At 39.8% G+C, this 13,657-nt stretch overlaps 1 protein-coding gene across 7 annotated transcripts in view; it reads right to left on the reverse strand.

Moving 5' to 3' along the window:
• KCNMB2 (potassium calcium-activated channel subfamily M regulatory beta subunit 2) overlaps positions 1 to 13,657 on the reverse strand; it is a 223,458-nt gene that overhangs the window by 12,865 nt on the left and 196,936 nt on the right. For all 7 annotated transcript variants that reach the window (XM_046657943.1, XM_046657940.1, XM_046657942.1 and 4 more), the window contains 2 exons: positions 3,237 to 3,407; positions 594 to 789 (listed from right to left, as the gene is read on the reverse strand). In XM_046657943.1, the coding sequence (XP_046513899.1) occupies positions 594 to 789; positions 3,237 to 3,407 (367 nt within the window). The remainder of the gene's footprint in view (positions 1 to 593; positions 790 to 3,236; positions 3,408 to 13,657) is intronic.

Consider the following 13,657-nt stretch of genomic DNA (forward strand, 5'->3'; position numbering starts at 1 on the left):
TAGGAAGAAAGACACACAGGACACACACCGTGACATCAGGTTGACAGTCTCCCTGTGCCAGCACTTTATATCCTCTGCTCTGATCTGCACAATGACTTTGCAAGATGGCCACTGTTTACCCTTTTACAGAAAAGGAAGCTGAGGCTCAGAGAGATTAAGTTACATCCCCAAGGTCCTAGAACTGAGTGACAGTGACCATGGAAAAGCAAAAGACAGTTTTACCTCATGGCTCCCTGGTATATGATGAATACTTGGTTTTTTGGCTTGTACGACTCTGACTAAGCTGCACATTTGCTTTAAAACACTCAGCCTATTTGTGTATAAATAGGATATAATGTTTACCTGCTAAATGGAAGTAAAGGCTAAGTTTGCACTACCACAAAGTGGGGGAGTGATTTGTCCATACTTGGACAGAAAACAAATGTTTCCCAAGCAAGAGTCAGATAGTGAGTTCTGTGCAGGGACGAGGCAGGGCCTGCTTCCTAGTGGCATTCTCCTTTGAAACGCTGGCCCAGGGGAACTTCAGAGGGAGAGACGAGCTGGGGGCAGGAGTCTGCGGGGGTGAAGGAGATGCAGCACGCCCCAGCTCCTACCTTCTGATTGATTTTCATCGTCTCTTCAGTGTGGTAGAGAAGGAGCTTTTCGCCTGAAGAAGTCAGGTTCACGTATACCTGGAGGCAGGGGTACTGAGACAGTTTCCAGCAGTCTGGACCACAGCTGAAGGAGCAATTAAACGTTTCCGTGATGGACACATTCAGCAAGGTGCATTGAGACTCTTCAGTCCACACACTACGGAGAGAGGGGGAGAGTAACACAAGTTCAAATGCTAACGGCAAGGAAGGTGCAATCGGACAATCACTTGCCAGCTTCTTAACTTGTAGCATCTTTTCCAAATCTATGACACAATCTCTTTGTAAAAGTTTATGCCTGTGAATAGAGAAGCTTTTGGCAAATTACAATACAAACACAGACAAACTTTGCCTGGCACCTGAGAGCTTTTTCAGACTTCCATTGGATATAGAGTAGTATAATCTCCAAGGCTTAAGTTAGATGTTCTCCTGATCAAATTCACTGTAAGCATAAGGCATCTTTTTACATCGCCACCTGCACTCACCCTGTATTTCTGTATTGTAAGCAACTTCCTGCCGCACCCCAGTCACCAAGTCTGCTCTGAACTCTCGTCATCCCAATCCCCACGCCAGCCCAGTGTGTGCACAGAGAGGGTGTAAGGGAGAAGGGGAGAGAAGATGGCAAATGTGTGGAGGGGCTGGAGGTCCAACTTGACAGATGGAAGGAGAGTGATATATTTCTTTAAGGTCTTTCTAATAAGGGAGAAAAGCTAACTCCATCTTTTGTTTATACTAAGATCACCTGTTGCGTGACCTCTTCACCCTAATTGGTAATGTACATACATTATCTTCTTTTGTCCTCCCGACAACTCTACAAGTTGGGTATTAATTCCTTTTAAAGATGAATGAACTGAGGGTCGGAGAAATCAAGTAACACACAAGGACACACACTTAGTAAGTTATGGAAACTGTGATTCCACCCAATCGTATATTTCTTTAAGACTCAGGCTCATCCTGGTGTATGCACTGCCTCCCCATAAACACAGTGGAAAAGGGGCCCTTCTATGCAGACTAATGGGTTCACATCAGTGCCCTGGGACCTCAGAACTAGAAAGATTAAAAAAAAAAAAACCCAAACCAAAAACAAACTCCAGCTGCCCATTGGCCAGACTTTCATTCTAAAATACTTATAATTTTATGATCAAGAGTGACATTTGTGATTAGGAATTAACACGCCAGCAATCAGCGCTCTGCTTCCGGGTATAAGCTGATTACCATAGTGATCAGAAAACAGCACGTCTTCTTTGCAAATTAATACCCTTCCTTTGGCTGGACACGTGTTGACAGGGCCCCCCTTTTCATGTCCAGTTTTCTGCTAGAGGCCGGATCCTAGCCCTGACCCCCTCTACTGTGGCAAATTGTATTTTCCTGGGACAAGGGTGGTCAGATTTTGCCTATACAAGGAGAGAAAATGTCTTAGATGGTTCTAAGCAGATGTGAGGATCTGAAAGTGGTTTTGGAATCAGTGAGCACTCAGGGCCTGAGGCATCAGCGCTTTCATTGAGAGGGAGCACAGCTGAAAGCATCAGAGACACAGAACGGAGCAGCCACAGGCGGGAAAGATGACGCCTTAATTTTAGCAAATTACTGTATTTCAGCTAGATTTTGCTTCTAACATGAAAGTATTAATTTAGGTGGAGAAATGAATGCCACAAAATGGTTTGATTCTCTTTTGGATTGAAATCTCAATTTTTCATTTGAAAGGGCCTCTTTCTATAAGCTGAGCCACTGTGAGACTTTCCGCATTAGTTACAGCAATGCTGGGCTCTCCTGTGCTCAAAGCGTCCAATTGATGGACAACAGTCAGCTAGAGGTGCCGTGGGGATTTTTCATGTGGCTTTCTCAGGGGGAATACACTGGCTATCTCAGTATTCAATTGTCTCCCTGTCTATTCAGTAAACCTGGGTCAAATATGAAAATGAAAGAGGTTCAGAATTGGTTATTTTTAAAGTTAGTGCATAGCAGTGTTTCTCAGTCTTGACAGCATATTAGAATCAGCTGGGGAACTTTTGAGGCTACTGATGCCTGGGTCCCACTGCAGACCAATTAAATCTGACCTTCTGGGATAATAGTGGTGGGGCCTGGGCATCAGCATTTTTAAAAGTTTCTCAGGAAGTTTAAATGTACAGTTGAGAACCACTGATGTGTGGGGTGATGGAAGAGTGGGATGAGGTGGAAAAGGAATATGGTGGAGGACAGATAGAGGTGTGAAGAGGCAAGAATGGGGACTCTGGAATTAGAGTCCTCATCTTATCATATCTCTGCCACATGCTAGAGCTGTGTGACATTGGGCAAATTATATCTACTTTGAGCCTCAGTTTTGCCACTTTTATAATGAGTATATTCATACTTACTTTATAGAGTAGTTGTGAGAATTAAACAAGTAATGTATGGAAAGTCCCTGGCACATAGTAGACAGTTTATGTATACAGATATTTTTATCCTTTTTATTAGATAACGTTATTTAAAAATAGTATATGCCAGGCCCTGCTCAAAATTCTTACTGGGAAAGAAGGTGAGGAAGAGGACCTCAGGGCTGATAAGCTATGGGGGGGTAGGGAGAAGGCGGAGATGAACGACATTACCCCGACCACCCAATGGCCTTACCTCTGCATGTATGAGCGCAGGAGTGTGATCCCCAGCAGAAAGTACATCATGATGGAGCACACCATCATGGCCAGTCCTAGGAGAATGGCCCGGTCCTCTCCTGCTTTCAGTGCTGTGACAGTTTTTCTTTTGTCCAGGAGGTCGTGGTCTCTGATTTTTTGGTAAATATTTCTGAGGTTGAAAATAATATAGTCTTACATGAAGTTCACAGTTAATCAACACGCCCCGAGAGAGTGGGTAAGTCTCTGGCCATGCCTTCCTAGGGCAGAGATGCCTAGAGTAGCCCTCCAAACCTGCCTGAGTGTGCCTGAATCCCACCATGTGACCATTGCCTCCCAACACACACACACACACACACACGCACGTGTACCAATCTTGAGCAGAAACAAGTCCTCCTTCTTTACTTGGGGCCCAGTCAGCTGTAAATATTTTTCCCCTTCTCTCTAAATCTACAGAAAGAAAGCAACCCCCACAACCCTTAAAATAATGCTTTGGATTTGCTGCCTCTGCCATTTAACCCCCAGCTGATGATCATTGATCTTTTTATACTCTCTGAATACCTAGTGGAGCATTAATTCAAATAAATGGCAACATACATCAGGAATCTATCAACTTAATACCTTATTTTTCCTCAGTAGTAACAGACAGAGCTTATTTTGGTTAACATTTTTTTCTCAAGCTTAGGATTGCTTAAGGATCTGTTGGCTTGAGATTTATAAGCGACATGAAGACGCAGTGTGGTGACCCAGGCTTCTTTTCTTATATGTGTAAACACTTGAATGAGTTTGGAAAAATGTCATTCAAATCACGCCCAGACTACATGACTTTGGAGAGTTTTATTAGTATTTTTGTTTTTTACTTTAAAGCAGCAACATAGGGTAAGAAAAGCCATGAGATTGGAGTCCAACTGCTGCCTGCATTCAAAACCTGATTTCACTGCTTACTACCTGTGTGATCAAAACAGGGTCCTCAGCCTTTCTGATTCCTGGTTTCCTGCAAGGAGTAAATAATGTTTAACTGCATTGTAATGGTTAAATGAGGTGACAAAAGTAAATCGTCCAGGAGAATGACTGACATAAGGTATTTACAAATGCTCCCATTGAAAAAATGGAGTGGGGAGCTACGGCTCCATGACATGAGCGTCAGAACATCCTAAAATTGCTGCTAGTCTCCAAAGACTTTTTAAAGGACAGAATGGCAAGAAAATGAATCATGTAGAAAGCTTATGAGTGGAGGGTCGGATTTGAAGCAAGATCTGGAGGAGAAGGCAGAAGAGTAAGAAGTTGCAGGATACTTGGAGAGAGTGAAAAGTATGGGGAGAAAGGGCAATGCTCAAGGATTCTGGCAAGGCAGGCGACCAAGGAGCGGCGCGGGGTGGCGGTCCGTTTCTATTTTGAGAAGGGAGCTTTGGATCGCTGGAGTGTGAAGCAGGGGAGTTGCTGGCCTTTAGGGCCTGGGAACAGAGAGGAGGACAAATAGAAAGCTGAAAATGGAGAAAGAAACTCTTATGCCTCTTTTTTTAGCTTCAGGCAAAAAGCCAATATACACAAGAATAACTTCAGATTTTCCTTTTAAATTTTTATCACTAGTCATTCTTGTTGCTTGGAAAAGAAACCAGAGTAGACTCCAGTCCAGAACTTGCAGGGGAGGGAAGAGAGGCCTGTTATTTCTGCAGTTGTGCGTATATTCAGGGCTTCTAATTAGCTGTGTGCTCCAGGATGGCCTTATTGCTGTTTATGGCTGGCATCCATTCTGGCTGGCTGGTTCCTTCTGGGCTGCTTGTTAAATATTTTGATTCCCTATAGAGATGTGAGAGCATGTATGTACTTAACATATTTCCAAAAGGTTTTAGATTTGAGTATTTATTGATCTAGTTATTAGAGAATAAAATTAACCAATTAGCTTACTGTTATTATTATTATTTTAAAGTTCTCTTCCTGAGGTAGTTTATACAAATCTTACTCTTTTCTTGAGGAGTGGACCCATTGTGATAGGAGAATCATAGCTAAATTGAGGCCTTTGGTCCACATCATGACGTGTCCTTCCTGGCTCCATCCCGCCCTCACTCACCCTTTGCCGCTCATTATCCTCATTGCCAGAAGCCCTGAGAGCCCAAACCTTTCATTATTCTCCAGCTCCCAAACCCAATGCCCCTGGTCTAGCTGGTCCGCCCTGCTTTGGACTTCCATATGTTTGCCACCATCCAACCGTCTAAATATTCCTATTCTTTTCTGAGATTTTCTTGGGAAATGTAAGATTGTATCAAAGCTCTTTAAACTTGAATGAAAAAAAAAGTCAGTGCCCATGAGCAGCTGAAGACAGTGGGCAGGAAGACTTCTGAAACAGGAAGAGACAGGCTGAGTCTGAGCGGCTTCCAAGACCTGCTGGAAAATAATAGTCTGATGTTCCTTTGCTATTATTTATCAAAATGTATTTAATTCTGATGGCTGCCATTGAGATTTACATTTTCTGCAGATAGAAGTCAGCAAGGAGGGAGCAATAGTCTCACAGTTGCAGAGTGTTAGGCTGTCACACCGCATCACTCACGTCAGTCTACACCCATAAAAGAGATGTGGTGTAATCAGTCAGTTATGTCACCAGGACAAGAAGCATATAAAAATGATTCAAGTGGGTAATTTAAAAACAAATCACAATTTGGAAATGGTTAACAAATGTTCTTCATATGCTCTGAAATGTGTAGAGAAGAGGGGAAATGGTTGGTTTCCACACAGGCCAAAGGCATCTGGGAAATTGGAATAGTACGCAGCAAAATGGAATTGGGTGAGTGGGGTGAAATCCATCAATAAATTACTTCTGAATTAATGAATAAACTAAGAATAAATTAATGATTTGGAAGAACAAAGAGTTCAGTTTAAGTCCACAAATTATCTTGAGTGCTGGTAACGTCTCGTTACTGGGTACATGGCCTCTAACCAATAGGAAGACAGAGATGAAGAAAAATATCAACATAAGGTAGTAAATTCAGTGAGGGAGCTATTCACAGAGAGAGTACAGAAGAGGAATAATTTTTCAGCCCGAGGAAGCAGGACGGGAGCAAGGGTTGAGGTTAGGGAAGGCTTCCTGGAGGAGTAATGCCTTAAACAGTATCTTTAAGGTTGAATCAGAGTTAACCAAATGAGACAAGGAGTCAAGAATATTTCAGACATAAGGAATCACGTGAACAAAGGGATGGACATTTGCAACTGCATGGTGACTGGCAGAAATTACAAGCATTTTAATATTCCTGGGATGAATATGGGACAGGGGAGATGGAGCACATGAGTTTGGAAAGGTAGCAGGTCATGAAGGGTTTTGTAAGTCATTTAAAGAACTTGGCCTTCATCCTGCAGTTAACGGGAAGCTGTCAGGGGGTGATAGGATCAGAACTGAGTTTCAGAGTGGTCACTCTGGCTGCAGTGTGAAGATTAGATTAGAAATGGAACAAGACTAAAATCAGAAAGAAGGATTAGGAGATTATTACTGTAGTGTTGGCAAAGGACGATGAGGGCTGGACCAAGGATCTAGGTAGGATAGAAGGAAAGAAAAGGATGTATGGAGAAATATCCAGGAGATGAAACTTCACGATTTGGTGATTGACAGGACATAGGGGATGATGAGGAAATGAGAAAAAGGATGTGGTTTAGAATTATGCCCAAGTACTCGGCTTGGATGATTGGGAAAATGGTAGAGAGGGTTAAAGCAGGGGTCCTTATTCCCCTACTGTTCAGGATTCTAAAGAGGGGAATTTTGCTGCCCTGGCTAAGAAGGGAGAGGCTGATTGTGCATTTATAGATTCTCTCCTCCACAAACAGAGTGTCCTGAGCTCAGGTGGAGGAGCAACTAATCTGATTGGTGGGAGGGGCCAGATCCTGATAGTCAGGGGCCAGGTCTATCTCTTGGGTGAGTTTGAAGATCACTGCTCATGCATGGCACATTTTTTTCCCATTCTTTTGGATTTGCCTTTGTTTAGGCTTCCTGTGCCTTGGCCTTCCTATCTCCAGGTAGTAAGCCCCAGTTGGGGAAGGGAGTGTCCACAGCCTGAGACCAAGTTATAAGTTAGGTGGGCCCTCCCATGCCAAGTTGTCTTCAATGCTAGGGGAAAGAGCATGATGCTATATTTTGGGCCTCAGGCCTAAACACCATCCTGCATACTAGGAAGGCTTGTACTTTGGGGGTTATTGTGCCACTACTAACAGAGCTGACATTTCATCTCCCTTTGGATCTTTGTGTCTATTCTCTATGAATCTACTTAAAAGGGGGCAGGGAGAGAAATAAGGGAACGAACGCCAGTATAGTTCACTGGAGTAGAGATCTCAGGAACAAGAATGAGTCTGGGGCATGACTACAAATTCAGTTTCGAATATGTGGGGTGTCCAAGAGTAGGTATAGAGCAAGAATTTGGATTTGTAAGTTTGAGGCAGATCTAGCCTTGGTGTGTCCTGACAAGGCAGTATGTTTAAGCTCTGTTGAGGCAGCCTTGGCTTCATGGTGAACTATGAATCAATATGGTGGATACCAGTCAACATTTATACATGTTGACAACGGTGAATAGTACATAGTCTTAACTACTATCTTTACTACACATACAGAGAACATTCTGCCCAAATCCTTTTGCAGAACTGGAATTATTAATAAATCCAGAAGGTAAATCCAAGGATAACAAAATATCTTGCATAAAACAAGATCTCAATTGTCCAATAAAGCTTCCTCTTCTCCCCCCAGCAATAGTCAACATGATACAATTTTATTTCAAGCTCCATATCTAGATAGTTTCTCTAAGTTTGATATTAGGACTCAGCCTGTAGTTCATAAGAAAATTACTTATGAGACTATGTATATACAAACATAGATAGAAAAAGTAAAATGTGCAGGGAAGATTTTTCTCCTTGACCTTCACTCATTTAAATTCAGTTTCCCTTGGTAGTTAGCCAGCTGGGAGAAAAGTATTCAGGTTAAGGCAGGGTAAAGGTCATTTATTAATTCACTTGTTTATTCATTTGTCACCATTTTTACATCTTCATAAGATGAAACATGCTGATAAGTTCTGGGGGTACAAATTGAATAAGACGTCGTCCTGAGAGAGCATTGCAATAAGACTGATTAGAGAGGAGTACAAGAGGGAAGCCAGTCAATATGCTGGGGGCCAGTCTGCCAAAGGAGTAGTTACTGAATGGCTAATTCACCAAAATTAGCCAATTCACTGATTCATTGAAGGATCACTTTGCTAGATGAATAATTTGCCCACTTTATCACATTTACAGATTTAACAAAGAATTATTTTAAGGAGTATTATTCTAAGTCTAGTAAATGAATATGAATACATTTTTCTGATGAATATTTTAAGACTATATTTTAAAAATACACTTAATCATAGAGTATATTCTTCTTATAAATATATTCTTTTTAGCAGTATTTAAGATCTATTTCATTTTTTTTTAAAAGCTAAGTTTCCTAGGGAGGCTTAGTCTCTTTATAAACATATCCTTATGAATATATTCATAGATCTCTTTCTTGACTATGTGTGTGAATATATTCTTCTAATAGATATAACAAAAATTTAGCATTTCATATGTGAGACTTTCAGTTTATATTGATCTTTTTCAAATCCTTTTTAGAGTCATCTGCGGTTTTGCTAACATTTTAGCATCTCTGAGATTCTTGTGGCAAATTTCACATTATGACTACTTTGATAGGTTTGTCAACTTTCTCAATTAAGCAAAATTTGTTCCTTTTAACTATTCATAAGGTTACGGTAATTGATTTTGGATGGGAATTTTTCTCAGCTTTTGGAAGACTCTGTTAAGTTTTATTTTACAGTTTTTTTTGGTCCTTATAACATTATTTTATAAATTATTTAATTTGTCTCTGCTCTGGTCCTGTTATTGCAATAACAGGGATCTGGGTAAGAATGGTGGGACTCTCTGTTGGGGGAGAAGTTGAATCTTCGTCATGCACAGTCTGGCCTGCTGATCCTAGACAGGGGGAAACCCAGGGGCAGAGAGGAAGGGAAGCTAGGAAACAGAGAGAGCAGGGCATGGCTGGGGCAGAGGCAGTGGGGAGAGACCAAGGGACAGAAGGAAGGGGAGACTGGAGGCCGAGGGTGTCTGGGACACAGGGAGGGAAGGACGGAAGGGCAGAGAGATAGAGGGACAATGGCTGCAGAGACTGAGAGAAGGAGAGGGAGAATATAAAGGCCCTGACTCTGGGCCCCCTGCAGCCTTTTTAGTTCCTATTAACCCATAGAACCATGTAGGGTTACAATAATCATGCAAAGTTTTTGGTATATAGCTAAATTTGATAAATTTATCAAAATGATTGTCTGGCAAATCAATTCTTTGGCAAATTGGCTTCAGACAAATTGTCTATCACTGTACTGGGAATTCCTTGAAACGGGCATTCAGCAGATTATTCATAGATAAGTTGACCCAGGGCTATGATTTATTAGCGTGAAGATGGTTTAGAAGCCTTCCAGTTGGAGGCCATAACTTGGTTTCGGTGGCAATGGCTAAAGGTCCTGTGACAGACTGAAGTGACCCTCCGGTGAGCAAAACCGGAGCAGGGGTAGGGTATCCAGGCAGATTGTGAGAGAATAGGGGAAGTTGACTGTGGTTGGATTCCAGGGTCTGGCGGGTAGTGGATGGCAGGCAGAGAGCTGGTTAGATACGCAGCGGCCAGAGATAAAGGATCTCGTGTGTCTTCTGAAGTTAGAGCAACCACTAAAAGAATTTAAGCAATGGAGTGACATGATTTCATTTGAACTTTAGAAAGATCATTCATCTTAGTGTGCTCGGTTATTAAGAAGGGCTTACATCTGGAGGGAAAGAGACTTATTCTGAAACTCTCTCAGTGTTTGAAGTGTTAGATAAAGAGGGGTTGAAAAAAAGCAGTGGCAGAGGAGATGATCAGGGCATCATTTGTGTCCAGAAATAACAATTAAAACTGGGTTTTAATGAGACTCTCTAGGTAATCAGAGAAACAAAAGACAGCAAGGGTACTACAACACAAAGAGGGCAGGGAGACAGGTCTGCAAGGGGTCCTGAAGCTGTCAGAGAGGTGAGGGGGCGCTGGAGGGCATAGGAAAGCGAAGTAGGGAAGATGTGAATGAGAACCGAAGAATTATCTATATCTGAAATTACCTGGGCGAGACCTCTCAGAAACTTACACATGATACTTAACATACTGAAAGTTTATATTTATGCCACTCTGGCCCAATGAATACTGGCTCAAGAGTTAGAGCCAGACCACATTCATCTTTGCAGGCTCAGTCTCTCGCGTTTCTTAGGCTCCCAAAATATATTCCTTTTGTGTGGGCTAGAAATAGCTACAATGTGATTAGACTGTGAGGTAGGCAGCACAGGGAGGCTAAATGGCCAACTGAAACCAAACAAATCAGGGAACCACCGATAGAATAGACTCCTGGCTTCTCTCTTCCTATCAGTGACCATGGGACTCTGCCACCAACGAATTTAGTATTCCTGCTAGCAAATCTTCAAGCTTTCCAAGCCCTGAGAGCTCTAGTTTCTAGACTTCAAAGAAAAGTGCCTTCTCTTAGATCCTAAGAGAGTGAATCTGTGGGGCAATGGATTGCTGAGTGCTGAGCTGACATGAGCAGAGTTGCTATGGATTTCTACTCCAGGAACACTCAACCTCTTATCTCATATGGCAGAGCACTGATCAAAACAGCCATTGTTCTGTCTTCTGTCCACTAAAGCCTTCCATGTTTTTGAGATGTGCTTCTTTGTATGTTAGCCTCATCTTCTATTATTTCCAGATTTCATAATCTTTCCTTGAGCTAGTAAGTATATACTAATATGGTCCAATCTGATTAATTGTTATTCTGTTTTCAGTCTTTTAAAGTGTATATTCCCTTGGGAGGAATGTGCTTTTGAGTTCGGGAACAAGCAACAGTCGTACTTACTTAGTACAGTCATTAACATGAGGGATTTTGTCCGTGAACCTAGTATTATTATTGTCAACTTATTAATACACAGGACTTCCTAGGAAGTCTTGTAATAACATTTTATGGATAAGAGACTAAGGATGAGAACAAAATTATGGAAATAAAAGTAGGAGCTAATTCATTTTAGTCCTGCCTTTAACTTATCAGGTCACACAATTTCCCAATGATATATTAATTTCTAATTCTTATTTATTTTTACCTGATCTATTAGCATATTAAATTTGATAAAAGTCTTTAGTGAAAAATATAGAACAGAAAATTATGTGAATCATTCAAATAAGTTAGGGTGTCCTTATAACCTAAAGAGCTTTTGAGAAGTATTATCTTTCATGGGCCACATTATTTGGGTCTAGTGCAACAATGGTAGAAATAAATAACAAAAAAATAACTAGAATGACTTTATCTATGGAAATAAAAATATAGGTCCAAAAAACTCATGGGTCGTCAAATAAAACATGATAAATTAGGACATATTTATAACTGAATAAGAAAAACACTATAGAGCAACTAGTGGGTTGCAGCTAAAGCAATATGTATTTAGAAATATATAATCTTAAATGCTTAGATTAGATAAGAAGAAAGCCTGAAAATTATTGTGCTCAACATCCAACTCAGGGAGTTATAAAAGGATTAACAGAATATACTAAACAAAAATATAAGGAAGGAAATAATAAACATGAGCAGAAATAAATGAAATACAAAATAAACTATATTAAAGGGTCAATTAATTCAAATGTTAATTTTGAAAAGACTAATGACATAGACAAACCTCTGACAAGACTAATCAAGAAAAAAATACAGAAGGCCCAAATAAATATCAGAAATTAAAAAAAGTAAGTGCAGATAAAGAATGGATAAGAAGGATAACAGAGGATATTTAAAACACTTTATAGCAAGATGTGAATACTTTGAAATTTATAACCTACTGCAATACACAGCAAATTCTTACAAATATATAACTCACTGAGACTGATTCAGAAATAACTAGAAAATCCAAGTAGTTCTAAATCACTAAAAAGTTGAATCATAAATTAAAAATATCATCTTATTGGAAATACCAGGCTCTGATGATTTATAGGTGAGTTTGACCTATATCATACAAGTCATTCCAGGTTATAAAAATAGACAGAATGCTACTCAACCTATTTATAAGGTTAGTAAATTTTGATACCAAAATGAAATCAGACGACACAAAACCTGAAATTACAGGCCAATTTCACTCATAAACATAAATGCAAAAATTTAAAAAACAAGTCAGCTCACTAAACTTAGCAATATATAAAAATGAAAATACATCATGATCAAGTTAAGGCTGTCCCAGGAATACAGTGTTGATCATCATTTGATTATCTATTAATATAACATATTACATAAATACATTAAAGGGTTATAATCATATGATAATAGAATACATGTTGAGAACATATTTGATAAAATTTAACGTCCATTCATGATAGAGACTCTTATAAAAATAGAAATAGATAGGAACATCCCTAATGTGATAAATGGTTTAGAGCAAACACCTATAGTAAACTTGATACCTAATGGTGAAATGTTTGAAGAATCCGCTTTGAGAGGAGGAACAAAGAAAAGATGTTCGCTGTCACCTGTTTTATTCATGATTTACCAGCTAGTATAATAAGGCAAGAAAAAGTAAATCAATGGTATATTTGCTGATAAAGAAGAAACAAAAATATATTATCCACCAATGATATAATTATGAAGAAAATACAAAAGAATCTACAGATAAATTATTACAATTAATAAGAAAACTCAGCATAGTTTAAACAAAAGTTGATATACCATTTGCCTTTCATCTACCTGCAAAAGAGGAAAATGTAATTTAAAAATTAAAAAAAGAAAGTATTTAGGACTAAATCTAAAGAACTATGTGCAAGTTCTCTTTGGAGAAATTATAAAACTTTGGGAGATACTAGGGAAGACAATGTAGAGATTAATCAGATTCAGAGAAAGACATAAAGATGTGAATTTACCAGAAATTAATTAATAGATTTCATAAAATTTCAGTAAAAATTCCCAGGAGTTGTTTTGGGAAGTGGGGCAGTGTGACTTGACAAGCTGATTCTAAAATGTGTATGGACGTGCGTAAGTCCAAGAACAGCAAATACACTCCTGATTACAAAAGAACAAGCGGGTGACTTGTCCTGTCAGATATCTAGATGTATCATAATGCGAGTTTGCAAGCTCAAGTGTGGGGTTTCTGAGACAAAATTGACCAGTGGGACAGATTAGAGATCCAGAAACATATCCGTGCATATATGGAAACCTAATATGTGACAGGTGTGCTTTCAGATCATTGAGGAAGGATAAACTATCCAAAAGGTGCTGGGGCAATTGGTTATCCATATAGAAAAAAAAATTGGATGCCTATTTGACACTACACACAAAAGTCAACTCCAGATGATTAAACAGTTAATTGTGAAAGGCAAAGCTACAATCT

The sequence above is a fragment of the Equus quagga genome, chromosome 4 (assembly GCF_021613505.1).
Source record: "Equus quagga isolate Etosha38 chromosome 4, UCLA_HA_Equagga_1.0, whole genome shotgun sequence".
In the NCBI taxonomy this organism is placed as follows: Eukaryota; Metazoa; Chordata; class Mammalia; order Perissodactyla; family Equidae; genus Equus; species Equus quagga.